The 27,892-nt window shown below is 34.4% G+C and overlaps 2 protein-coding genes and 1 long non-coding RNA gene across 7 annotated transcripts in view; 1 reads left to right on the top strand and 2 right to left on the bottom strand.

Moving 5' to 3' along the window:
• The window catches only part of LOC117335341 (putative uncharacterized protein DDB_G0279653), a 42,381-nt gene extending 34,092 nt beyond the window's left edge, over positions 1 to 8,289 (top strand). The window contains exons 2-6 of one of the 2 annotated variants that reach the window (XR_004534327.1): positions 326 to 571; positions 1,254 to 1,400; positions 1,644 to 1,706; positions 2,955 to 3,074; positions 5,164 to 8,289. Coding sequence is in view for 1 of the 2 variants with exons in the window: in XM_033895274.1 (XP_033751165.1) it covers positions 326 to 571; positions 1,254 to 1,400; positions 1,644 to 1,706; positions 5,164 to 5,206 (499 nt within the window). In the remaining variant the exon portion in view is untranslated. The remainder of the gene's footprint in view (positions 1 to 325; positions 572 to 1,253; positions 1,401 to 1,643; positions 1,707 to 2,954; positions 3,075 to 5,163) is intronic. The other variant, XM_033895274.1, reaches the window with a different exon arrangement.
• On the bottom strand, positions 6,547 to 10,396 carry LOC117335344. Its single transcript, XR_004534330.1, has 2 exons — positions 9,056 to 10,396; positions 6,547 to 9,014 (listed from the first exon to the last, which is right to left on the bottom strand). It is a non-coding gene; the product is annotated as an uncharacterized LOC117335344 (long non-coding RNA).
• A 200-nt stretch (positions 10,397 to 10,596) lies between these two features.
• LOC117335342 (RNA-binding protein 1-like) lies at positions 10,597 to 20,907 on the bottom strand. Of its 4 annotated transcripts, none has more exons than XM_033895275.1 (6): positions 20,843 to 20,907; positions 19,754 to 19,976; positions 19,241 to 19,417; positions 15,394 to 15,453; positions 14,483 to 14,509; positions 10,597 to 13,261 (listed from the first exon to the last, which is right to left on the bottom strand). In XM_033895275.1, exons 2-6 carry the CDS (start codon positions 19,963 to 19,965, stop codon positions 13,237 to 13,239), a joined length of 501 nt encoding a protein of 166 aa, XP_033751166.1. In that variant the 5' UTR covers positions 19,966 to 19,976; positions 20,843 to 20,907; the 3' UTR covers positions 10,597 to 13,236. The 4 variants fall into 4 exon arrangements, 2 of the variants coding, with proteins under 2 accessions (XP_033751166.1, XP_033751167.1); XR_004534328.1 differs by lacking the exon at positions 10,597 to 13,261 and adding an exon at positions 16,694 to 17,328 and having other exon boundaries at positions 14,492 to 14,509; XM_033895276.1 differs by lacking the exon at positions 14,483 to 14,509.
• Between the last annotated feature and the right edge of the window lie 6,985 nt (positions 20,908 to 27,892).

A 27,892-nucleotide genomic window follows, 5' to 3' on the forward strand; every position in this document is an offset into this window, starting at 1 on the left:
TACCTGTCATAAAACTATGAGTACATGTAGACATATAGGTAAAAAGATCAAAGAGTAAAGTTCTGACCTCACTTGCACTGCAGCCTTGATGTGTATAATATATTGTGTGTGCACCATTTGAAAATCTTTAACTTGAAACATTCTAATTTCCTTCATTTAAGAAATGCCTTAAAATAAAGTTCGTTACTTAGTTGAATAGAGATCTACATAATACTAATTTTCTATTTTATTTATATTTTCTCCCGATGTTAACCTGTCAGTGGTCTTAATGACATATTTATCAAAACTTCTGTCTTAAAGATTATTTATGTTTTCCCCCTTATAGCATTGGCTGGCCGCTTGAAAGTGACAGTATGAGCAGTCGTGGAAGTTCCTCTGCTGGGGACTTGGACTGTAAGGTGTATGTGGGGCAGATTGGACGAGGCGCAGTGAAAGAGGAGCTGGAAGACAAATTTGGTCGTTTTGGACGCATAAAGAGCGTATGGATTGCCCGCAATCCCCCAGGCTTTGCTTTTGTGGTATTTTACAACATCAAAGACGCTGAGCATGCAGCAGATGAAATGGATGGAGAGTAAGTACGACCGTACAGCAATCAAAACTGTACTGGAGTTGTTATTCAGAATACAGTGTGCTAATTTAACGATAGACCGAGTCTAGTAGATTTGCTGTCGGTCTATGAAAAATAAATACACTGAAGACCGAATGTCTATGCACAAGAATCTGGTGCATATACAATAAAATCGGGAGTGACATAACACCTTCCTTAAATATATGGATAAATGAGATATCTATTTACCCCAGAACACCCATTTAGTCCCATCTAGGCATTTTATTCCGTCCGTATTGAACCTCGTTTTACGCTAGTCAAAATTTCATACTGTTGAGCCGAAATTTCCCAGAAATCTAAAGGATCAAAACATATTTCGAATAGACAAGTTCCTTCAAACCCAAGAGTCAGATCTCATTTACGGAGTCAAAACATACTCTTAGTGGTCTACTGGATGCCCAGGTTACATATCACAAATTTCTACTGAAAATGGCCCAATTCAGTTATTTATATTAAGAAAAAACTGAAATATGGCATACAAATAATTTTGAGTCGTCCAGATCAGACTTCTGGAACATATGGTGGTTGAGTCTGAAGAAAAAGGACAAATCTGTGGCTCAAAATTCTGTTTTCTAGGTAATTACAGAATATTGAAAAAATACCCATGCATGATTTCTAAATGCTAATACATGACTCTGTTTCATAGGATCATCAATCATAGAAGAGCTCGAGTAGAAATGTCCAGTGGGAAGTCCAGGTGGGGAAGCTCAGGTCCACCTACCCGAAGGAGGGATAGCCGAGATGGACGCGATAGTCGCAGGCAGAATATGTACAATGGAGGAGGATTTTCAAGGTATATTATTGGCATTTCAAGATGTATACTGGTGCTGAAAGATTGCAATATCTTTAACTTGTACAGCTAATATGAAAAACATATTTTTGGTATTCAAATTGTCTCAAGCGTTTCCTCCATTCTTTGTCGGGTTACATTTCATATATAAATATTTGGTAGGTGCTGCAATAGCTACACTATCAGAATGCTAGTTTTCTTGTGACTTCACAGTTTTCTTTTCAAAAACATTGCTTGTGATTTTAGATCCAGGTCTCGTTCACCACCAAGATACGACAGATACAGGAAGTACTCTCGGAGCCGAAGCAGGTAGGAAAGTCAGGGAAAGTTACGAAGTCCAACACTCAAACGTCCTGTCACTTCAATGACAGATGAACCTAACATGTACACACATCTCAACACTGCATTGAGTGATAACTGAACCACATGCTACAGTGACAACTCAATCAAACACAAGTCATCCAATACATTAGTGACAACTCAACCAAACATACACACATCCCGACACTACAGTGACAACCAAACACACACACATCCCGACACTACAGTGACAACCAAACATACACACATCCCGACACTACAGTGACAACCAAACATACACACATCCCGACACTACAGTGACAACCAAACACACACACATCCCGACACTACAGTGACAACCAAACATACACACATCCCGACACTACAGTGACAACCAAACATACACACATCCCGACACTACAGTGACAACCAAACATACACACATCCCGACTCTACAGTGACAACCAAACATACACACATCCCGACTCTACAGTGACAACTCAACCAAACATACACACATCCCGACTCTACAGTGACAACCAAACATACACACATCCCGACACTACAGTGACAACCAAACATACACACACATCCCGACTCTACAGTGACAACTCAACCAAACATACACACATCCCGACTCTACAGTGACAACCAAACATACACACATCCCGACACTACAGTGACAACCAAACATACACACACATCCCGACTCTACAGTGACAACTCAACCAAACACACACACACATCCTGACTCTACTGTGACAACTCAACCAGGTTTTATTTTAAACAAAATGGATTGGTCACAATAGCTCTTGTGGTTTGTGAACTGCCTCTACTTAAAAACACAATCACTGATAAAAACAGCCCCAGAGGAAAATACAATGTCTGGGGGGGGGGGGGGGGAGGCAAAATTCCCAACACCAAAGTCCAATTTACGGTATTGTTCGTGATATTCATTATGACAGAACAATAAACAAGACTGTCGGACAACCCCTGAGGTTATTTATGAATTCAGTAAAATCTCGTTCTTGTTCTGTTGGATATATATATATAGGGAACTGGTCGATGTGAGAAAAATGAAGACAACCATACATGTACACATACATATCATTCACATAGTGTTATGTGGATGGGGAGGTGGTATATGGTGAGCAAGGGGGTTATGAAGTTAAAAAAAAATCTGATTAAAGTATGTTTGTGTTCAGTTGTTTAAATTTGGCTTCAGTAGAAACTGATTACTCCCCTTGTCAATTGTAGATCCGCTGATGTTAAATCTCTACGCCTCCCTTCTCAGGATAACAGCCTGGGATGAGGAGATATACTCGTCAGATCGTCTTTTAAGGAAAACTTCTCCTCTCAGTTACATACTCTCAACATGCGAGTACACTTTGTCTGTGCATTGTAGAATTATAACCATATTTCATCTATTTTTAATTTTTTTTTTTTATCCTTTTGTCGTTTGACAACTTCAAAGGCTATAGTGAATCATAAGGCATATCTTTCAGAAGTGTACATACTAAAAAGCTTCAGTGATTTTGCTAACAGTTTATCCGTGTGGGAATTCCTCTTAAAATACCTGCTACTTACATAAAGTATAGTGATCTTACTAGTTCGATTACCTTAATCTATAGTTTAAAGTTCTCTTTCAACTGTGAGTTTTAATTATTTTACTTATATTAAGTTCAAACATTTTGTTACCAGATCACATGTTATGACGACATTTGCACAGTTTTACAATCTTACGATTAATTTTCAGACTTAGTATGTAATTCATTGTAATTTGATAGATAACCAGAATTTGGATCTTTAATTTTATTGCATGAGAAAAGTAGAGGCTTTAGAAGAATACTTTTGAGTTTAGACATTAGTTTTCACTTTGCCAAGCTGAAGTTTGCTTAGTACGTTGTATTTACATAGATTCACAGATTTTTAGTCCACCATTTGATGATGGTGGGCTGCTTGAATCACCCTTGGTCGAATTGAATTTTGAGACTGATCAGAAACAAAATGGCTGTCTGTTAGCCATTTGATTTCTGATCAGGTTGAAGTTTGTTACAGCTATTTCTCAGAAAGAATATAATGAATCTTTCTCACATTTCATATATATATACAATTTTTAGTTCCCCGTTGGTCCCTAGCTGTGCATATTGAGTTTGAAGACCGGAAAAACAAAATGGCTGGCAGGCACACTTTACCATTCTTAACAGAAGCTGGGTCACATATATATATCCATGAATTCAGCGAAAGATTTATTTTATTGATTAAGAAGGTGGTGGTATATCTGTATGAGCTCCCATTCACTTTTTATTATTCCTATTATTAAATGATTATGAGGAAAGAAGGGAAATGTAGAAAAAAAAAAGGGTCTAAAGTCTATCATAGGAAAACTACCATTTTTAAATGACCATAACTGTTAGGGTTATAGGACCTTAAACAATACAAAACCATATTGCGGGACCACAGGGCTTTTTTTCACTACTTTGGAAATGGGGCCTATGGCTTTGGGATTGGGAAAAAATGCGTGGCAACAGGTAAATTAGGAAAAATAGACAGAATGATAAAAATAACAAGAAGACACAAATATGGATCTATGCTATATTTATTTAATCTCTTAGAGCATTATCTCCCTCTATCAGGCCAGAATAACCAATTAAACGTAGACGGAAAGACACCATCCGGATTTTTAAAGACATTATTTTTTTATAGATCATTCGATTGGGAATTTTAAATGGTCGTATTAGTGAAAATATCCAATTTTGCTGTGGGGAATGGGGCCGAAATTCAGTCCCAAATCGGCCCTGGACCAATATTTATTTTTCAATGGTTGGATGCTAAGATCTCCCTGGAATCTCTTGTCAAGTACATCCTATGCTATCCTATATTTTTCAATGGTGGGAATGCTAAGATCTCCCTGGGATCTCTTGTCAAGTATATCCTATGCTTTTGTCCATCATTGCCTTTAAATAGCTCACATTCCAACTTCTCCTAAACTCCATATTCTAATAAAAATTTATAAAATTCAACTCAGTTCTAATAAAACTCTGGAGGGAACATTTTCTGACAAAGGATTCTCCAAAATTTTGAGTAATATGCTCCTAAGGCTTTGAGGAGGGTCATTTTAGCTAAAATTCAAAGATCTTCTTCAGATATTCTGGTATCACATATATTCTGAATAAATGGTCAGAGCTTTTTATCAAAATTGTAATACCCCAAGACTTCACATTCCTCTGTTAGGAGGCGGTGAAGTTTGCAATATGTTTTTGGCGTTCAGTTGATATCAAAGTTGGCTGTAATCATGCTAGGTCTCCTGCATGCTATATATATAATAGTACATTAATATTACCATGGCTACATATTCTAGCTATATATACATATATATACATTGTGATTTTCATTTAGAGTTGCTATAAGAATTAAACCGATGTGTCTTATTTCTGAAATGACATATGTGTTGTTTTAATTTCAGGTCGAAATCGCCTTTTGAAAACATCTATCGGGACAGACGGTGATGCAGTTGTTGTTAGTGTGTTTGAGGACTACATGTTAACACAGAACTCGACTGTATAACAACCGACACCCAAAATTCTACTCTACATTTCGATGAAATGAACAGGCAAATATCCGAGAACATTAACACATTTTGGAATGTGAACCCCCTCCAACAACTTTTTTTAAGGAAAAGAACTCTGTAGATATAGAATTTTCATCCCATTATCATTCAACAGTTTTTAAGTTTGCAAGAAGAAGAAAAAATCACCTACATCTGTGCGAGTTTGTTTTGGTTGGTTTAGGACTGATGCGGCCTACTTGAATTGCTGTAATGGAACTTAAGTCTATTGTGGGTGAGGAAATCACAGAATTTCAATATGATGATATGAACATGTTGAAGTAACTGAACACGTTGTATCTTAATTGTGGTTTGAGTATATAGAATTACTCAACTTTTGTTTTACTACTTTTATATATATATATATATACACAAAAAAAGTAACAAAATTCAAAAGTACCATCAATGAAGAGATGTTCGATGTGCAACCTGCAAGATCTTACCGACTATATGCTGACTGTATCAGTCTGCTAACTGAACCATCAAGAGTTGTCCGACTGTCTATGACCTTCATCTTCATTACTTGTGACCTTGATTATTCATCATCCGTGAAAGCAATTGCATTTTTGTTAAGACAACATATCATTTTGCATCAGATTCATTGTTTTACAACTGTAACAAAGCCATGTGTGTCTTAGCATTTTTGTTCCCTCTAAATTTAGATTTCAAAGAAAAGCCACGTTAAGTGTATTCATATCGATAACATGTGAATATACCAAAAAAGATTCTTTATGAGTGATCTTTATATGACTATCCTTAAGTCATGTTATGGTACTCCAGTAAAATCTTAATAATTGAAAATACTTATATATATGTATAAACACAGGGATTTGGCAAAAATCCCAACCCACTGTCCATATAATTGAATAATATACATGTACTATGTATATATTGACTTTGGGGTGGTTATTTGTGTCAAATCTCTGTGAACATATCCTATATTAATACCATCATACACAGGGGTACAGCAATGAATGATAACCCCACCATCCACATATATGTATAAATGTATCCATACATATATATGAACTTTGGTGGTTGAACTGTGCGCCAAGTCCCTGTGATATTTTTCTCTTGCCATAGTTATATTCAAATTGTATGGTCTACTTTTGCTCCTATGAACTTACAGATCATGTGATAAATAATCAAAACTGGTCCATTGTTTTTGTATTAATTGTAAATTTGAAGGTCATGATACCAAATCAAGATAAAAATTTCAAGTTGTGCTTTTTTTTTTTTTTAATTTATGATATTGCATTTGGTCTAAGAAATGAAAATGTGACTGTTACGATTTGAATGGTGCATTGCTTGCAGGCTTAGCTAACATGGAGCATTTAGGACACTGGCTTTAGACTCCCAAGAGTTGGGATCAATAGAACTTGGCTTGATATATTTTGACAGGACAGATTTCTTTGTTTCATAAAATATTGAAACATATCTTCATTCACTCCGTTCAGGATTTTGTGAATTTTTTATTAACTCTTAATTTTGGAATACATGTATTTTTTTTTTCTACAACAGATTTCCAATTTTGCATTCAATGGTAATATTGAATCTTAATTTATATAGTTATGAATTTAAACATTTTGAAAATACAGAGATAAAGAGCATTTTACATACAGGATACAAGGGAGACTTCTGTTTGATGTTTTGTGGAATATGGGACCAACCACTTCCCAAACTGGATGAAGTAATCAATGCCAGTGTTGAATTGTAAATGTATTAGAGCTGTTTTGCATATTGTTACTCATAGGGCATATATTTGTACATAGAGAGTATTTGTACATTGATAGAAGTTTTAGATTGGAATGCAACAACTGGTATTATTATTCACGTGTAGATTTATGCATTTATGTTGATATTGTTCAATTTGATTACCTCCCTTTATAGGAAAATTTACAACAATGAATATTCTTTTAAAAAACAAAGTTTGTTCTAGAAATTACATAAAAGACCAGAACATCCAGTCTGTATGTAGCTACCAACACTTCTTTACACATACAGGTAGAAAATGTAAATCTGTTTTGAAAGTGTATAAAATCACGAGAAGATCCCAAATTAAGATTATTTGACTGATAAATCTCGAATTTTTATTTTATTTTCATCGCATGTGTACAATATATAAATCTAGATATAATTACCATCTTCAGATTTTGTCACCATGAGAACAAATCTCTCCAATGATATTGAATTTTGCATATGCTCCTGCCCCGGGTACTTTTAAGAATCAAATCGAACAATTGCAAAATAAGGGTATTTTATCAATTTACTCAGGTTATTAAAATGAAGAAGAAAAAAATCTTTCTTGCTTTCAATTGCACATTTAGAAACCAATATTTGGTTCCCTATGTGTAGGCAAATGTATCCAGTGTGAAAATAATTTAATACTTTGCATCAGGTGAATTTAGTTGGACCCAAAGAAATGGTATGTTCATGTCAGGTATAGGTAAGGAAAACTGATAGATGGGAATCGAGCACAGATATATACATGTATAAGATTATATTTCCACATAAGGGTCAAACAGAGCATAACTTTTTGCTGGTTTAGGCCATATTTTGTTTTGTACTAGCTTTTCACCATTAGCTATTGTGATTTACAAGAGGTTAGAAAACATGTAGTATACCACATATATGTGTGCATTGTTTACAAAAGATATAAAGTATATCTACCCAAACTTAAGTGAACGTGCACAAATTTTAGTGCTTAGGACTAGCTTTTATACAGGATATGTGGTGGTCTGTTTTTAATTTGTGAATATCATGAAATAATTACCAATGTTTTGATTTTTGTAAGTAACTCAGTGTTCACAGAAAAGATTTTATGATGACAAGCTACCGCTTGGGTAACTTATCAGATGTAGTTCTCAAATAATCCATTTTAGATTTGGACTTGCATCAGTTGATAAATAGACTTTGTATGACTTTTAAATCTTGTATGATACCATCTCATTCCATTATGTCATTAAAAATAAAGTTTGAAATGTTGTTTATAGACTTGTTGTTTGATTTCATTGACAAATCATGTATTGTGACCTCACATACTGCTAGCTCATATAATGCTCAACACAGAGAAGTTAAAGGCACACATGGAAATGGAATTAGTTTGTTTTGGTGTCGGAAGTAGAAAGGTGTTTTATACTGGTGTCAGAAGTAGAGGTGTTTATACCGGTGTCAGAAGTAGAGAGGTGTTTATACCGGTGTCAGAAGTAGAGGGGTGTCTATACTGGTGTCAGAAGTAGGGGTGTTTATACCGGTGTCAGAAGTAGAGATGGTGTTTATACCGGTGTCAGAAGTAGGGGTGTTTATACCGGTGTCAGAAGTAGAGAGGTGTTTATACCGGTGTCAGAAGTAGAGAGGTGTTTATACCGGTGTCAGAAGTAGAGAGGTGTTTATACCAGTGTCAGAAGTAGAGAGGTGTTTATACCGGTGTCAGAAGTAGAGAGGTGTTTATACCGGTGTCAGAAGTAGAGAGGTGTTTATACTGGTGTCAGAAGTAGAGAGGTGTTTATACCGGTGTCAGAAGTAGAGAGGTGTTTATACCGGTGTCAGAAGTAGGGGTGTTTATACCGGTGTCAGAAGTAGAGAGGTGTTTATACCGGTGTCAGAAGTAGAGAGGTGTTTATACCGGTGTCAGAAGTAGAGAGGTGTTTATACCGGTGTCAGAAGTAGAGAGGTGTTTATACCGGTGTCAGAAGTAGGGGTGTTTATACCTGTGTCAGAAGTAGAGAGGTGTTTATACCGGTGTTTATACCGGTGTCAGAAGTAGAGAGGTGTTTATACCGGTGTCAGAAGTAGAGAGGTGTTTATACTGGTGTCAGAAGTAGAGAGGTGTTTATACCAGTGTCAGAAGTAGAGAGGTGTTTATACCGGTGTCAGAAGTAGAGGTGTTTAAACCGGTGTCAGAAGTAGAGGTGTTTATACCGGTGTCAGAAGTAGAGGTGTATATAACGGTGTCCGATGTAGAGGTGTCTATACCGTGTCACAAGTAGAGAGGTGTCTATACTGGTGTCACAAGTAGAGAGGTGATGCCAAAGTGACCGTGACATTAAACTTAAGTGAAATGACACGATGGCTCCATTGCTGTAGGCAGCATCTGTAATTGAGCCAAATGATATGTTGATTGGATGTTGAACAGCACAGAGTAACTACGGTAGTAAACAGGTACTAAAGTGTCTATAATATAGGTTGGAGAGTGCAGGTTTGCTTTTATTCCCTCTGATGCGAAAGCTACAAATAAATCTGCACTTAATACACTAATTTCGGAATATACTTCGTGTCCACGTTGGTAATTTTTCTTTTTTTAATGTCTCTCTAAGCAAAACTTCACTTTTGGACCTAGGTAATGTGTTTCAGTACAAATATAGGAGAAGGAGGATATGGTGTCACCTAACAGATAAAGTAATATCATATATATATGTACATGTATGTTTTGAGATGTGAATATTTCTAACTCGTCCTCTAAATTTGGCATATAGGTACTGTACATTGAACATGAAACATTCATTGTGTATAAACTTTTGTTGTTTCCATAGTTGCTATTTTTGTATTTTTCTTGCATGGACTAGCCAAGCTTTTGATTACATTACTCTCCACAAACCCTTGGCAGATATAGTCGTCAGCTCTGGTCATCTTTGCACCTGAAATTTCGACGTTGCAGATGTACTTCATCGGTGATATAACAAACACAAATGGAGGCTCATCATTCTGATGAAATATGTGATCATTAACTTCTATCAATTGATCGAGCACTTCAAATATTTCCCCCAAATATTGTTCATCTGTGTTTTTAGGTAAAATGCCATATGACATAGTCAACAAGGTAGCTTTGTACTGGGTACTGCCACAATTTTCGTTTACTGCGATACCAAGTCTGAATGTAAGACATAATTTGATTGGATGCCCCGAGATTCCAGGGTGCGTCGGAACAACATCACTATATCTATACGGTATGCCAAGGGGAGTGTAAGCCAATCAAAGCCTTGGCTAGCAAAGATAGGACTAACCATGAAAGCTTGTACTAACAAAATAATGCGAAATCTCCAAACCTGACCACCAAATAAAGTATGTACACATGAAAATTTCAAAACAGATTTCCGAACAGAAATCTAGAGTATACAGACTCTTGTGCTTAATAGTAATGCTATTTATGAAACTGTGAAGTAAAACCTGAACAAAAGAATCTCCTGTCCACTGATCATACTACACATAGGACTGTTTTGATGATAGACAGGACAGACAATTCACCATTACATCAACTTATAATTTCCTTTCGCCAAGTGAAAATAACACCTATTGATATTAGTACACCACTTTTATTCAAACATTTTAATAGTTTATCCTGAATAAAGATCTTACATTCAAATTAAAGATTTTTGATGAAATAAAAGCTGACTATGGAAATATCAATCTGATCAAAATACATCTCTTCATTAAGCGTTAGTGTATTTGATGAGATATATTTGAATCAGATTGATGGCAATATATACAGGTCATTCCATGAATGCAACATAGAATTCGTAAAACGGTCACATAACTTTTATATATCTAACCAGTTAAAATGGGAAACAACATAATTACAAAGACATCCTAACCTATCAGTGCCCTATAATTTCCATGGCTTTAACCAGAGTTTCACCAACATGAATTCCTTAACTTGGTATTTTCCGAGGATAATGACATGTCTCTAAGCTAAGAAATTTGTCTCGGCTCCAAAAAAGGATTCACCTAGAAAATAAGTTAAGGGACTTCTTGAATAAAATATTCATGAAACTGGGCTCTGAACCATCAAATAGCTATTATGCAACACAAAACTTGGAGGATGTTTGATAAATACATGTCATATCAGAGAAAGACACCTATTTTGTCTTGGTAACAAGGGATAATTTGGATATAAATTACTTGCTAGTCCTACCATGTTATTACTAGCAGCAACCTAGCTCTTGAAGGCTGAAGGTTACAATTCCCCAGAACTAAAAGCATGTACCAAAACATGTACAATGAGAATCATCCTACTTGTAATGAAAGAAATATAATTAAAATATTACCAATTAGAAACAATTATGGAATTGTATTTTATATGATATTTGAAAGAAATATGAAATTCTGATTTAAATTTTAACTAAGACTGCATTTACACCAAAGAGCATTTGTATTTCAAAATTATATTTTCTTAATTATAATTTCACACTTGTGTACGTTGGTGTCATTGACCTGACTTAAGCATATAATAGGCCGATAAAACCATATCCCTGGCATAGTTACAGACTTACCAAGTGTCCATTATCATATTGCACAATACCTACAGAATATGACAGCAACATCACACATCAATATCACAAAATCCATCTAAATACAAAATTGAGATGTTCTTTCTAACATAACCAATAGACTATTCATGATTCAAATAAATTTACAAAGTCCAATTTCAACATAAATGATAAGATCATGAGTGAAGACTAGAGAAAAATAAAACAGGAAATTTCACAAATGAATAAGGTTCTCCCTTCAAACCCAAAGAAGCAAGTCTTTTTATTTCTTAAACTCAAGTACAGTTATTGAAAATATTAAGATATCTGTTTATATAACCTGGATACAATTCTGTGGTTAAAATATTTCCTTGTTCTGTAATTTTAACTGTTGATGTAAAATAATTAAGAAAGCTTCTGGAAACACTTATTTGTGTTTTATTTCTTCATTAAAATTTTCTGACAAGACATACAAGAATGACGACAATATGATTAGAAGGTTAAAAACAAAATTATGATATAAATATATATATGGTACCTGCAATTTACGGAAATTATTTCCTCCATTCACACAAGCTTACACTCATTACGATCTACTACCACAAACATATCACTACATTATTAACACAGGTCCCAAGAACAGCATGACAATCCATGATCCACGAAAATACAGACGCTTGATTTATAATGTATAAACAGTGTATTATATGATGTTTATCATCCGGAGAAAAATCATTGACAGTTTTCACATACAATATCTGTTAATTCAAACCTAACAACAAACTAATATACACTGATGTTTGCACTATACATATATTATTGGATCTCAATCAAGATTAGCAACAAAGAAATACAACAAAAATTTTATAAACCTGTCAATCGTTGCAAAAGCATGAAAACAATTGCAAGTTGAAGATGTTATCATGTATAAATTCTGACATGCTTTTGATTTTTTTTTTATATGGCACTGGCCAATTAATTTAATTACTAGGTTACTTTAAAACACATGCTATCAACAAATATTACCGCATTTGACCAAATAAGCACTAACAAAACACACAAAAAGATGCACTTAATAAAAGCATGTACAAAGAAAATTTCCATGTGAAATCTGGGTGGAAAAATGAATAATATTTCATTTTCATACTTTTATGAAGTAAAAACAATCTAGATCTTAGTTAAAATACAAAATTATATTGGCAGATATGATCAGTAAAGTAAGGAACTTCTTAAATGTTTCAATTAGCAGACCCATCCTCTAAGTCTTCTCATGAAAAAAAGTAAGAGGTGTTCTGATAGAGGCAGTTGCGCTTATTGGGTCAAATACAGTATATTACAAAGTAATATTTAAAACATGACAGTCTAAAACTCCAGGTGGTACACATGCCAGGAATTTTTAGCAGTCTAGTAATGTGTGGTGTAAGGCAACCTGGCCTACATCACAGGTGGGAAATATGAATTACTAGTATATACTGATAGCTTCACAAGTCCTCAAACCAATGCTCAAATGCCGATTATTATTCCAAATGTTTGTACATTTCAATACGCTCTTGTCTGTGATAATGAGCAGCTCCATGACTTAAGAAACTGCAGGTTTTAAATGGTTTGTCCACTTGACAACCATTAACACCTTGTAGCCTGCACTCCAGAGAGACTAAATGCCTCACTTTTTGTCCTGTTGCACCAATTAGCGTCTGTATGGAGAATTTGACCTACAAAAAATGAGAAACATCATTTTATTTGCCTATAATTCACAAATGGGGGATAACCAGAAAGAAATAATTTCCCTTCATGCAAATGGATGCAAGTGCTACCAAAGTGGAAAACCTCAACAATAATTCATTTTTCAGCAGAATATGATTGCATGATATACATATGCATGTGTATGACACAGTTTGCAACACTCTTCCACTTTCTTTAATTATAACATTATAAGGAAACAAATTAAATGGTTCAATGCATGTTTACATGGCGAAGATACAAGATTTATGAATTGTCAAAATATTTTATGGTGTAATTAAGTGTTGTAAGTTAAGTTGTAAGATAATGCCCTCTTAACTGTCCATTGTTTAAAACACCCTTACATATGCATGCATAAATGTGAAACACTCTATACATGTATATACCTAGATGTAAATGAAGACTTTCAAACAATTTTCGTGTGTAGCTTTATAGGGAACCTTCCCGTTTTGGTTTCTTATTAGAGTCAAACTGTAACTTTACCGTTGGGAAAGCCCAAAAATTGCATGTGTCTAAAAGAGATGCTGGTATTTTTGAAGTTGTAAAGTAGACCTAAGTTGTTGTGACCAAAATTAAATAGTAGTCTCTGAATTCAAGGGTATACCTTGGTAATGAATCTAATTGCAAAAAAAAACACAAAAAAATATAGACAGAAGATTCCTAAAATGTAACCATTAATAGTTCAAAGTTGTTGCAGATCTGAAAAGTAAAAGACATAAATATCCTGCCATCAAAGTTACTACACCTCACCAAATCCCCATCCCAAAAAGCTTTCTAGCAAGACATTTTTTCATACATCTCTCAACATCATTGGTAGAACAGTCAAATCTACTTGAGTCAGCCATATATTGTTAGTTTATTAAATACGGTATTTGGAAAAATATTTTTCATTAATTAACATTTAATAATGATAATTAATAGGCTCATTTATACTATCATCAATAATCCCCCCCCCCCCCCCCCCCCCATCAATTTCATTAAACCTTTAGCTGCTTCTTGTTAAGTACGTCGAACAAATATGGCGTTAAAGCAGAGTTGACAGTTCAAACTTCACGACATAACTGTACTATAAAAAGTTATAAGACAGCAATGAAACCTGACAACCCAACAACCCCAGCTGACCATGAGATAAGGTTTTAAGTTGTAGGGAGCCAATAACGTGATAGCCGACTATACCAAAATACTAATCCTACCTGCTGCTACTGCTTCTAGAATGTCTTCTGAAAACCAAATTATTCTGATAAAACTCTTATCATGTGAAAATTAAAATATGTTGTGATTTCTTTTTCCAAAATGCATCATATTTGTTGTCGTTTTGTTGCTATGTCCAATGAAAATACTTTGTTGTCGTTTTGTTACTATGTCCAATGAAAATATTTATTCTGAAAAAACAACCCATTCTGCATTATGTACAATTTTTTCCTCGATTCCATCTTCACTAGCCCAGGGTTCTTAATTTTGTATTCACCTTTCCCTTATTTAAAAGCGTAGAAAACACAGCAAAACCGGATCAGTGTCAATACAAATTTATGTACCCTTGGCTAGTGAAGATGCCTCAATACATACCAAGACAATGACCCAGTATTATTGAATCCTATGATGCTTATATCTAAATGAATGTTATTTGCAAACTATAACACCTCAATTTCATATGTTCTATCTAAAATTCCAAATACTATTATAAGTTTGCAAGCCTTATAACATTTTAAATAAAGTCAATAAAACATCTCCTAACCATTTAAAATTGTCAGTGATTAGCAAAATCTTTAAATCTACCAGAAATGAGTCACCAGAATTGTTGATTACAATATATCTCAAGCTTGCTGATATTAGACTAAGAAAATATTTCAAATATTATAAAAATGTTGTGAGTAGGGAATGTGCTGCCATCAGATAGTAGCTTTATTAGTATGCATAGGACTGACTTCCTGCAGTTACAAAAGTTTTTTTAAACCTAATGAAGCAGTGTGCTCTGCAGTTAAAATTAAAACAGCGCTCAAATTTTAACTCTAACTTGGTTTAAACAACTTTGAAAAAAGCTTACAGACAACCAAAAACATCACATTTTGTTATCATATAAAATAGTCAAATCAGGAAAGTTTACCTGCTGCGGCTTCTGCTTCTGGAGTACTTCCTGCGCGGTGGTGGAGATCGGGACCTCGACCTACAATGAAATTTGAGGTTAATATCCCATTTTCTCATTTAAATATTTTCTACAAAAATAAAGAAAAATTGACATCAATTCTGGAAAGCATCACACAGTACCTGAGAGAAGATATACTCTCATTTTCCAACAGCATTTAGAATTGTGTTATTGATGCGAGTTAATATTGTACGCATAAGTGTACACTCTGTTAGTAAAAACAAGGAATTCACTGTCAGTTATATTAGAATTCAATTTTGTAATTCTTGATTTTTTAAATTATTTCAACATTTTCATTCAAGATTAGAGATAGTTATATCAAGTGATGTTTACCTTAGTCTTTTTAGGTAAAAACTTTAAAAACATATCTCACTGCTTAAAAATATCAATTATTTCAAAACATCTGAATCTGACTTGGAACCAAAAAAAAATGGATAAGTGAAAAACAAAACCCTGAACAGTGAGGGGGATATATTAGCAGTTAACTATCTGTAAACCACCTCCAAGGAAAGATAGACAGGGAATACAGCAATGATTTTTTTTATACTATTCTATGCAACTATTTTTCTATTTCTGATCTAGATTTTCACACATGAAATCTGCTAGAACACAAAATATTTTCTTTTTTTAAGTTTAAGTATAATTAGTTAATTACAAATGTATTTTTATTAAAAATTAGACACCTAAGTTATCAACATTGATAATATAGATCAAAAGCTTGAATTTGCATTGCTTCGCTCTTTAGAATTGGAATTGAAATACCTCTGAAAAAGAAATCTATAAACCTTTAAATTTAAAACTTGACCCAGTAATTGTGACGCTAATATATATAAGATACAAATTGCAAGATATCAATATAACAATTTTTGCAACAAAAATTATTCTGGATCCAAAACTGAACTTAAAAGCAGCAATCAAACTTATGGCAATGAAAAAGTTTATATTGAAACCCAGAATGCCAGTTTCAGAAAATAACAAAACTAAGGAAGCAGATTACATTTTTCAGTGCACACCATCCAACTTGATCCCAGACCAATAATATGCACATTATATATAAATATATATATATAAATATTTTATATAAAGCAACAAATGAAATATGTTAATAATGAAATAAATGAAAAAAATATATATGAATGTAAAAGGAATTAAAATGGTAAATACAAATGCAGCAAGATAAAGGTTAGTAGAAAAATAAGCATGGAATGATGAGTTAGAACAAAACATGAATGACATATAATACTGGATTTGTACCCAATACCATTGTGCTGTCATCAATCGATGATGTCTACTGACGCTTGTAGCCCTGCTGAGTGGACGCACGATGACTGCAGATTTTGGACAGATTTGGGAAAAGTGGTTTGCCCCGTAAACCTTAGAGCTGAGGGTGAACATAGTGTTGTTTGTTGTGGTAATGATGGAGCGAACGAGGACCGAAGCCGAACAACGAAGAGAGGGCTGTAGATAAGTTGATTGATGGTGGAAGGAACCTACACATTTGATTGACAATTGTCAAATTGGTGCCGTTGCACAATAGTCAATCAGTTAGGTAAATCGTGTGGCGACAAGAGCTGAACTATGCAGAGGCGGACTGATGATGGGCAGAATGCTGAAGACAACTCCCGGGGATTTTGGAAGACTTTGTTGTAGAAGTCTTACTGTACTGTAGCACCTGATGATATTTACGACGTGGCTTGTCAGAGAGATTGCTGATTTGCTGTGCCGTAGTACGTTGAAGTATTGAAACAAAACGTTGTTTCTTGGCGAGATGCCTAAGGTGTGTGCCTGAGCTAGGCTGGGCGGCGAAGGTGGGAGGAGAGTTGATTTGTAAGTGTAAGACACTGCACTGATGCTGTTGGCAGGTGAAGCTGTCCAATGGCATCAAAGGGGATAGGCCTGTAAATTGTTCCGTTAAATTAATAATATATATATCTTAAATAGATAAATAACAAAATGAAAGCATTTTTTTTCTGATGAGGGGAAAATATTCAGCCTGATATGGCTTTTTAAAATTATATTTTATGATGGAAAATAAAATATTTTCAAAACATTTTTTTTTGAGGATTATATACATTTTGCTCTTTAATTTACTGCCACATTTACAACAAAAAGCCCATGAGCTTGAATAGCTCACCTGGATTCTATTGAAATCTTCTGTTATAGAACATTTAAACAAATATATATATATAAATATACACAAGCTGAAACATGCTCAATGTTAATTAATTATGATGAATGTTAAAAAGTACCCGTGTACACAAATAAGAACGGTCTTTTTTACCATGTCTTATGATATCCACAACAATAAATTAATGGGCCACACTTACTTTACCTGCTCCTACATCTAATTAACATGGCTAAATCTAACCGTAATCTGTCGGCCAATGAAAGTGATCATTCTTCCAACTTAAAAGTCTGCATTACAGTTTTACACAAATATTCCAATATTTACCCTTTTATGTGCAACATCAACCAAATCTGTTTAACTAATTATTATATAACGAGGACGCTCACAAGTTAAAGTATAAATACAAATCATCAGGAATCAACACAACAACTACAAATTCAAATGAATTCTGCTATTCTACTCTAAAGAGGGCTTTAGTGATTTACTTCTAAACCAAAACTGCGAAGACAATTTTCAATTCTACTAAATAAAATGAAAATTTGTTAATTGATTCTGTAGCTTTAATCCGGATTTACTGTTTACACCTTCCAACTGAATATGAGGCCAGGCCATCTGCTCGATTTTTCTTTCTAGTTAGCAAAAATTTTAATATATTTCTGAACCTCAAGACACTACACAAATTTACTTGATACATTCTCCTGTTTAGCATTACAATGCTACGGTATATAGAGATATCTTTTTAAGAAATCTGCAATAAGTTCTGTTCTACTTGCTAATGCCACTCTTCCGAAAGTGGATTGTGGGAGTCACTGAGTAAACACACCTACTTCATGTTTAAAGTATAATTTCTGACCCTTTAGATGCTTTACCATGTTTTACTTAAAAATCTGCTGTTTGGACAAATTCTTCTTCTGAGAAATATTAAAGACAGACGAACGATATGCCATAGTAATATTTTTGTGTCTTTTTCTTCTTTATGTTCTTAAGTTTTACACTTTGCACATTACATTTTTTATCACTTACCATGGAAAATTTAACAAAAATCATTATAAATTTTATCTGTATCAAAAAACTTTAAAATAGATATATTGTGATTTTATTTTAAGTTACTGGTTAATATGTTCAACAAAAAAGTTATTTCCTTAATTCCTATATATAACCAGGCCCCACCCATACGATCAGCAAGTTCCTAAATTATACAACTGATGAAAGATATAAATGATACATGCCTCAAAATAACAGGAGAAAAACAACTAAAACGACATATCTCAAAAAACCTAAGAAACACTTCACCATTTCATTTTTTTCAATTTTAAACTTATAGATTAATTGATACAATATTAATAATTAATATTAATTCTATTCAAGAAAATAAAGAAAATATTTTGGAATATATCTAGTTCTTGCAGATGCAGAATAGAAAAAATTTAATGACTTAAATCATTATTAATCAATAAGCTTAATATATATGTAATTTGTTTTGCACAAAATTTGTACAACAATTCAGAAGTTTTAAACAAACAGAAAATGGGGACAATTGTACAGACACACCAACTTCCTAACAAGAACACACTTGATACAAAACATCAAACAAATATGGTACACGAAATGTAGGACAGATGACTTGTTCACAGGAAAAAATGAGTTATTGTACTTTACTTCTATAATGTATATGCATACCTGGAACGTCCCCGACTTGTTCCTGGCCGCCAATAGCTATCTCTGCTGTCTCGTCCTCCTCTGCTACCACCACCACCACCACCACCACCTCCGTATTGACGTACTGGTGGACCACCCTTACCCCAACGGGACTTTCCATGTGACATCTCTACTCTCACCTTAGATCTACATAGTCTCCTGAATTATGAAAGTGTAACATTAAAATTTTTACAGTTTTATTTACGTAAAAAAAGACCAAAATGAAAACTTAAAAAAGTTTACATTCAAGTAATTATAATCCTCACAATAGAAAATGTAATATTATAATTCATTCCAGAGAAATTTTAAACATAGCCACTTTTCAAATAAATGTTCACGAGTTATTTTTAAAACACCACATCTCTTGTCGTCATAGAGCCATATTTTTTTTTATATTTGACTAAAAGACTTGGTGTATGGTGTAAGTCTACAAGTAAGCAAGGCTCTCACTAAATTTTGTTGTCAATTCAAATGAATTTTTTGTGGTTTTCTTACTTTCCATGCAATTCTTTGCATGCATCCTCTGCATCCCTGGCATCTTCAAATTCTACAAATGCAAACCCTGGCGGATTCCTGGCAATCCACACATTCTTGAGTCGCCCATACTGTCCAAATGCATCTTCTAACTCCTGTTTGTTGGCATTGTTTCCCAATTCACCAACATAAACCTTACAGGACAGTGTCCATTCCTTTGAGCGGCCACTCATGTTTTATTTTCCTGCAAAATAAAATTTTACAATCAATTTACATCATCATGTCTGGAGCTCAATTATATTCAAATGCAGCTGAACTGGACTGGGATGAATGCCGGACAGTTCAATGGTTAGAGCGCCCTCTAACAGTTCGGAGATCCCTGCTTCGAGTTTTGGACTGGTTGTTGCATTTTCCCTCTCCTGTACACAAATATATGCTAGAGCCCTACAGTCAAATTATAATGGGATGTGTCACATTTTTTATAACCACATAGTACCCCTAGTATCAGTGGTGCAATGCTGCCAGTTTCCTTCATTAGCCCCCTCTTTTCACCGGTTTGGGAATTGTTTTTCCCTTCACAATTTTTTAACTTTCCACTAGAAAAACATAACAAAACGAAAATTGTTGGTTTGTGAATATATAATGATCTATCGTAACGCTGACAGGTTCCCAATACTGTAGCATGAGAAACACTTCGATTCGGGGTTGGATATAGTAGGGAAGTGGGGGGGGGGGGGGGGGGGGGGGGGGGGGGGGTTAGCAACTGCATGGTGGATTCTTCAAACGTGTATATTTGCTAGGGCGTAATCAAGAATCAAACATCAAAACAGCTATAATATATTATCAAAATACATCTATATTCTACCGGATGCCCAGATACTGAGCTCGCATCAGTGCGACTAGTCTTGCCCGAGTGCAAAAAAATATGGCCGCAGCCATTTTCATTTTGCCATTTTTGATCCTTCGTAAAACTCCGGTAATACGATAAACGATACTGTTACACAAACGCATTTAAGCAATTTGATTAAGAAACCGTAGCTTCCCTTAAATAATGCTCTAACGTTTCTCTACCCAATACCAAATGCATGTATATGTGCTCTAGATTCTTACGTGTCTCGACGCAAGCAAAATGGCTTCTTCCCTCTGAAGCATACAGGCGTTTGATTGGTTGTCCGTATCGGGGTTGTAGTCACGCTTTGAAATAGACTTGCCGATGTTCCCACTAACGGGAATTCGACGTCAAAAATGAATAAAAGCATTATCCAAACAAAAATACTGAAATGCATATTATGGATTGCTTAGCATGGGAAGCTGATCAACATTAACACATGTGTACACTTTAGCCTACATGTAGATATACCATACGGCAGAGCACATGCAGACAAAACTTATAGACATACATGTACACAACTTCAGACTGTCTTTTTTTGTAAGAGTCTAGTCTAAATAAAATTAATTAATGCTTAATGTTTAATATCCATATATTGTTAAGTGATACTGCTATATCTAAAGAGATTTTTTTTAAACTCACAATCAGGTAAATACATTTGTATGCTTTTATATTCTATTTATTTTAGACAATCGGTTTTAATAGCTCATTAGATCTCATGTTGATTTGTTATAATATGTACCGACTATACATAAAGTTTGAATTGAATTGAAAGTGCCAATATGCAAGGTTACAAATAAAATAAAATATAAAAATGATTCAATGTCATAATGACATTGTTAGTTTAAACTGTGTCTTATTTGTCAATTTCCATTTAATAATTTAAAAAATATATATATAGCAGTTGGAATTTAATAAAATAATTAAACATTGTTAGTTTATACACTATGGGCGCTGTTTTAGTATAAATCTGCAAAATATGATATCACTAAATCGAATTAATGATATCCTATAAGACATACCATTGCCATTTCCCTGTGCTTACAAACTATCTCTTCTTTCACTCCACTGATTTCCAGTTTTGTTTAATTGTATGTATATGATCGGGTGGCACAGTGGTAACACACTTAAATTGCATTTCACCTATGCGGCCCGGGCCGGGGTTCGATTCCCCGATCGGATGTGAAAAGGTATGGGGTCACCTGCCCGACCACGTTGGGTTTTCCTCGGGTACTCCGGTTTACTCCCACAGTAAGACCCCTCGCGCTTTTCTATCCGGGCTAACAAGCGTGATTAATATATACGTTGATATAATTACTTGTTTCGCAATTGTTGTGAAATAAATAAAGTTAACATTTTTTAAAGTACATGTATAGACCTATATAGTCTACTGTTGCTGTCACATTGCTGAAATAAATTGTGGATGAGAGGGCTACTATAAGTTGCCATAACTTTTGCCCAATCATTTTGCTTGTCTTAAAGAAGCAATGAAATATATTTAAATTAAAAACTTATTCCATTTAATGATATCACGAATCCGAATTAACGATATCAATTTATCGCATTTGTGATATCAATAATTCGAGTTAATGATATCACATTTTGTAGATACATGTAAATGCTAAAACGGCACCCCATATATATGAAAACAACCTATGGCAAGCCATAGATATCTTAATTTTATCCGGAGCATATATGGAGCTATGTGGTTATTCAGTAATTAACGAAATTACATACGATATGTAGACCGTATAATAAGTAAGATATATCATATCCTATGAATGATATTTTATATAATCAATTATATATATCTAGCCCCGGGTTGCTTGACCACATACTGTGTCCCCTCGAGTGGAACCTTTTTTTTTAACATATGAGAGAGTCTTCTTAATATACATGTACACATTTTAGAGCGTTTTCTTAGTATACATATAAACCCGAGAGAGTCGTCTTAAATATTTGTTTCATTAAGTATAAGATATATCTTAAATGATATAAGATATCGTCCTACAATTTGGGTGGATCAACATACGTGTCAACCTAATTGACAGTCCGTCCTGTCGATATGGACATAGTATAGAGGACGGAAAACATTTTATTTTTCATTGCCCATTATATAATGTACAAAGAAATACAATTCTTAGAAATCTATCTTGGTATATATATATATATGACATACGAAAGATGGCGTGTCAAACGTTGCAATATTCAAAAATTGTAAATATATGTGCAACAATATATAATATATATGCAATAAAAAATATTTATGTGCAATAATTTTAAATATATATATATAATGCCATCTGCCTGCCCGTTATCTTTTTAAATGTATTCTCATTTCAGTTACAGGTATCATTCTTTCTCTCACTATTCCCTTCCTCTAAATTCAAAATCAACATCGCTCTATGAATGCAGTCATACACTCAAGTTTTTTTTTATGCTTCTAAAGATTAAAACAATATAAACTTACTACATCTACATCTGCTACACAAACTGGTCCATTCCTCGAGCTCTGTTTGCTCCAAAATTGTAGAATTTAAAATAACAATCTAAATGACTGTAAAATCTTGGCATAACCCTTGATAAAGGGGCAGCCGTTTGTCAACAACAGAAACGTTTAACATATATATATTTCATATTTTAGTATTCAAACATAATTTCTTTAGCAATGGTGAGCGAGAACTACGCCATACAGGCCTTACAAGGCCAGGCGCCACCCGAGAGACATTTGTTTCATCTTAATCGTCACTTTCCGAGAGTTTAACGACATATACACTTCTTTGTTTTGTAAATGCTTACAATTTTATAAAACACCATTCTATTTCTATAGAACTCACCTGAAATTCTTTAAGATAATTCGACAGTGTGTCAGCCGTTCGGACTACTTCTACGGCTGAAAGGAAAATTACATATATATATGCGTGTATCTTTTTATTGCTTTTTACGACCTTTCCGATTTGTTCGATAAAGCATGTCACAAACATCTTAAGCTGAAATATTGAACAAGGGAAAACTTACTGTTGTCTGTCTGATCGTCAACGATTCGTTGGTCATCCCGCTTTGGACGACTATGAATGTTTCTAGGGTGTTCTTCAATTATATGTTCCCGCCCTTCTTTTGTTTTATATTATTGACCTTGCTGAGAAGGGTGTAGCACGAGTTTCCTCTGGCCCCGACACCATGTCTGGTGTAGCAAACATGGTGTCAGGGCCGGAGGAAACTCGGGCTGAGAAGGGTGTAGACCTATTCTTTTCCTTTTCTCAGTTTCCCGAGAAACACCAACAATTAGCAACATGTAGTTTTCTGATAATCAATTATCGCTTACAAGACCTTATAAGAAAAAGAAAAGCTCAGACTTTTGGAGAGTGGTACTAGCTTAAGGTATAACACTTTTAGCAGGTGCGTAGCTGCCTAGATACGCAAATATGCAGTTGCGTACACATCAGTTTTCAAAAAAAAAAAAAAAAAAAACACAAAAACTAAGAAAATAAAACATAAAATTAAAAAAATAAAAACAAAACAAAGAAAGCAAAAATTCTGTTATTTATATGAGCTTATCTATACACAAAATATGAATGATGTCCCTAGGTGATGGGTCTTGTCGACGTAGGTAGACTGCTTTTCTAACACACAAGTCCTTCTGCTTTCTAATGTTCGTCACATCCTGTGCTCAGTATCGTTCTCCATGTTCACTCGTAATCCTTCTTTGGTCTCACTTCGAATACATATCCCTGGCTACCTTCGCCGACAAGACCAGTGGAACCAGGTACACCGTCAATACGACATAAAATTTACAGATACATGTATATATACGATGAATGATACATTTTAATGGTACTAATACACAGTTGGTGTTGGAAGGAAGGGTTTAGATAGGATAGGAGGAGAGTGGCAGGAAGGGAAAGAGAAAAGAAAGGGAAGAGAATTAGCTACCTAGGTATTTGATTGGAAAAACTCATATTAAATGTTAAATCTTTTCGAACCTGATATGAACATTAGTACAGACCTGCAAATAAGAATATTATGGTTAGTATCGAGATTTGCGTCCCCGAAAATAAGATGTTCCACGGTGATTTCTTTGTAACAGTTAAGTTAAGGGATTGAAGCATTATGCTTCTGACTCGATCATATTTTTTACAGTGTAGTAAGAAATGAGAGGAGTTTTCACAAAGGTGACCGCATTCGCAGGTAGAGTTTGCTAAAAGATGATCTTTATGAAGATCATATTTTAGAGGACTACAATGATTACGTAATTGACAATGTATTATATTGACTTTTATATGCCTGTATTCGAGAAATTTTTAAATTTGAATTGGAATGGTATCTTGGCGAGATAGAAAGGTTTTTAAATGCCTGATGAATTGTGATGATTTTGCTTCTGTTGCTAGGTTATTCCAGGAATTTGATGTACTTGGTAGAAAAGAGGATTTTTTTACTTGTAGTCTATAAAGTGGGTTTTGGAAATCATCTCTGTTTCTAAGATTATAATTAGTATGATTAGACACTGTGGGTGTGAGTAGGGACTTTAAATATAAGAAGGAGAGTTATCGTTACGAATATAATAAAACATACACAATTTTCTATGTGTTTCGTCTGTCTGCTAGCGACTGCAATCTAAGTTCCCTATATATATATTCTCTCTTAGTAAAGATAGGTAAACCGGTAATTATTCGACCTGCTTCGTACTGCATATTCTCAAGTTTATTTGTTGAAGTGGCGTTACAGTTATCCCATACTTCGGAGGCGCACTCGAAAAGTGGTCTTATAAAGACAAGGTATATTTTTTTCCAAGTTTTTCCTATTTATGATGTATTTTAATTTTCTTAGAGTTGCTATATATTTAGTAGTTTTAATTAAAATGTCTTCAATGTGGGAATTCCATGTACCACTGTTATTTATTACTACACCTATATGTTTGTGATTGTTTATAACAGGGATTGGCGTATTATCGAAAAGAAATTGTGGGTTAGAAGGTATAGTTGTGTTAGAAATCAAGAGTATTTCGGTTTTAGGATTGCAATTCATTAGCCATTTATTTTACCAAAGATTCATTTGTTCCATGTCAAAGTTTATTACTTGTTTAATGTCGAGTAGATTTTTAGAAGAATGTGTCAGTGCGGTGTCGTCAGCAAAGAGCCTAGTAATTTAGATAGAAGTGTATTAGATATATCGTTTATATATATAAGAAAAGACGTGGCCCTAGAACGGATCCCTGAGGAACTCCAGCTTTGATGCATAATTGCGAAGAAATAGTATTTTGTAGAACAACTGATTGACGTCTATTAGTTAAATAGTCTTTCAGCCATTCCAAAAGTTTGCCTCTTATCCCGTATTTTTCTAGTTTTATTTAGGAGACCCTTATGCCAACCTCTATGAAAGGCTTTAGAAAAGTCGCAGAAAACAATAGCAGTATGTTCATGGTTTTCCAAGGCAAGACGTATGTTATGATAGAGTTCGGTTAGTTGGTGAGTAGAAGAATGGTGGGAATGCAGATTGAAGATTGTAGAGAAGTTTGTTCCCAAAAAGATAGTTGTAAATATGTTTATGGTGTGACATGGGCTACCTTCCATGAATAGGAAAATATTGTACGAAGGGATTCGTTGAATATAAGGGTAGGAGGTTTGGTTATTCCCGAGGTTAGTATTTTCATCATCTTATGACTAATTCCGTCAGGACCAGCGGCTTTATTAATGTCAAGGGTATGAATTGTATCAGCAACCTCTTGTTCGCTTATGATAATTTCAGAAAGGGATATGTCAGTCTGGGTTTCAAAGTAGGATGTATCATCGCCAGGGTCGTCTAAGTCAGAAACAGATTTTAAAAAGTTATAAAGAATATTGGATTTCTCATATTTGTCAGAGGTAAGGCAATTAGTTGTTGGGTTAAGCAAAGGAGGAAGAGTAGTAGTGGTATTACCTTTCAAGAGCATGCTTATTAGTTTCCAATATATTCTAGGGTTAGCTGAGCTATCCTTTATTAGCCCATCAACGATATTGTAGAAGAGGGTTTTATCGTGTTTGAGCATGTTACTAACTTTGTTTCTGGCACGTTTGTATTAAATTTCAGACTATGGTGATTTAACTCTAATAAAATGTTTCCTTCATCTCTTTCTACGCTTTATTTCCCTTCTTAGATGACCGTTCATCCATGGTTTGTCGTTTTTGTTCACGGTTATGGTCTTCGTAGGAATATTCATGTATAAACGTATTAAGTGTATTAGAAAATATGTCACTTTTTTCATTTACATTTTCAGCATCAGAAAACAAGTTTTCCCAATTTACATTTTAAACTTCGGCTTTAAGGATCAAAATGTCTGCTCTATTGAATAACCAAATCCTCCGCTTAAATGACGCAGGTTTTGTTAAAAAAAGAAGATATTGAAATAAGAACAGCTCTGTGATCACTAATGGTTTCTAAAACAGGTATAACTATGGTTGAATCGGCTCTGATAGTATCACTAATGTAAAATGGGTCGATTAGGGACTGCGTTGTATTAGTTACTCTTGTAGGACTGGTGATCAGGTAAGTTAAATTATATAGTTAGGTAAGGATGCTAAGATCATTGCTATTACATAAAAGTACATCAGTGTTAGTGTCGCCTGTCAGTAGAACATGTAATGTGTAATTAAATGCTAAACCAAGAGAGTGTTTAAGTCTTGTGCAGATGCCAGAATTAGCATGCTGCCAAGGAGGTTTATAAAGTACGTTTTGTTTTCGATGAAAAATGCAATCCACATCGTTTCATCATTTTGAGTTTCGAGGTCAAGTCTGCGTTTGGGAAGTATGTCGTTGGTAGAATATAACATTATACCATCACCAAAAGCATTTCTATCCTTTCTGAATATGGTTGAGAAATTAATAAGAAGAAGGTCAGAATCGGGGACAGAAGGATCTAAACGCGTCTCTGTTAAACAATATCATCAGTGAAACTATCAAGGAAGTCAATTTTGTTTCTGACGCTTTGAATATTCAAATGCATGATATGAAGAGAGTTATCGTCTGGAAGAGAGAAGGATTCAGCGTAGGAGAGATGAGATGAGGAGGAACTAGCCGCTGGTCCTAGATATATCCCCGGACAAAAGTATAATTAGAATTAAAACAGTTGCAATATTGTTTAAATTACTGTAAGTTTGTAGAAGAGCGAAAAAGATAAAAAAAAAAAAAAAAAAAAAAAAGCATGGGCAGGCATGTAAAATGTAAGTAAATAAGATCGTGGTAGGAATATGAATTATTGCAAGGTCTGTAACGTATCTTTAATCTGAACAGTTTAG

This window comes from Pecten maximus, chromosome 10 (assembly GCF_902652985.1).
Source record: "Pecten maximus chromosome 10, xPecMax1.1, whole genome shotgun sequence".
Taxonomy (NCBI): Eukaryota; Metazoa; Mollusca; class Bivalvia; order Pectinida; family Pectinidae; genus Pecten; species Pecten maximus.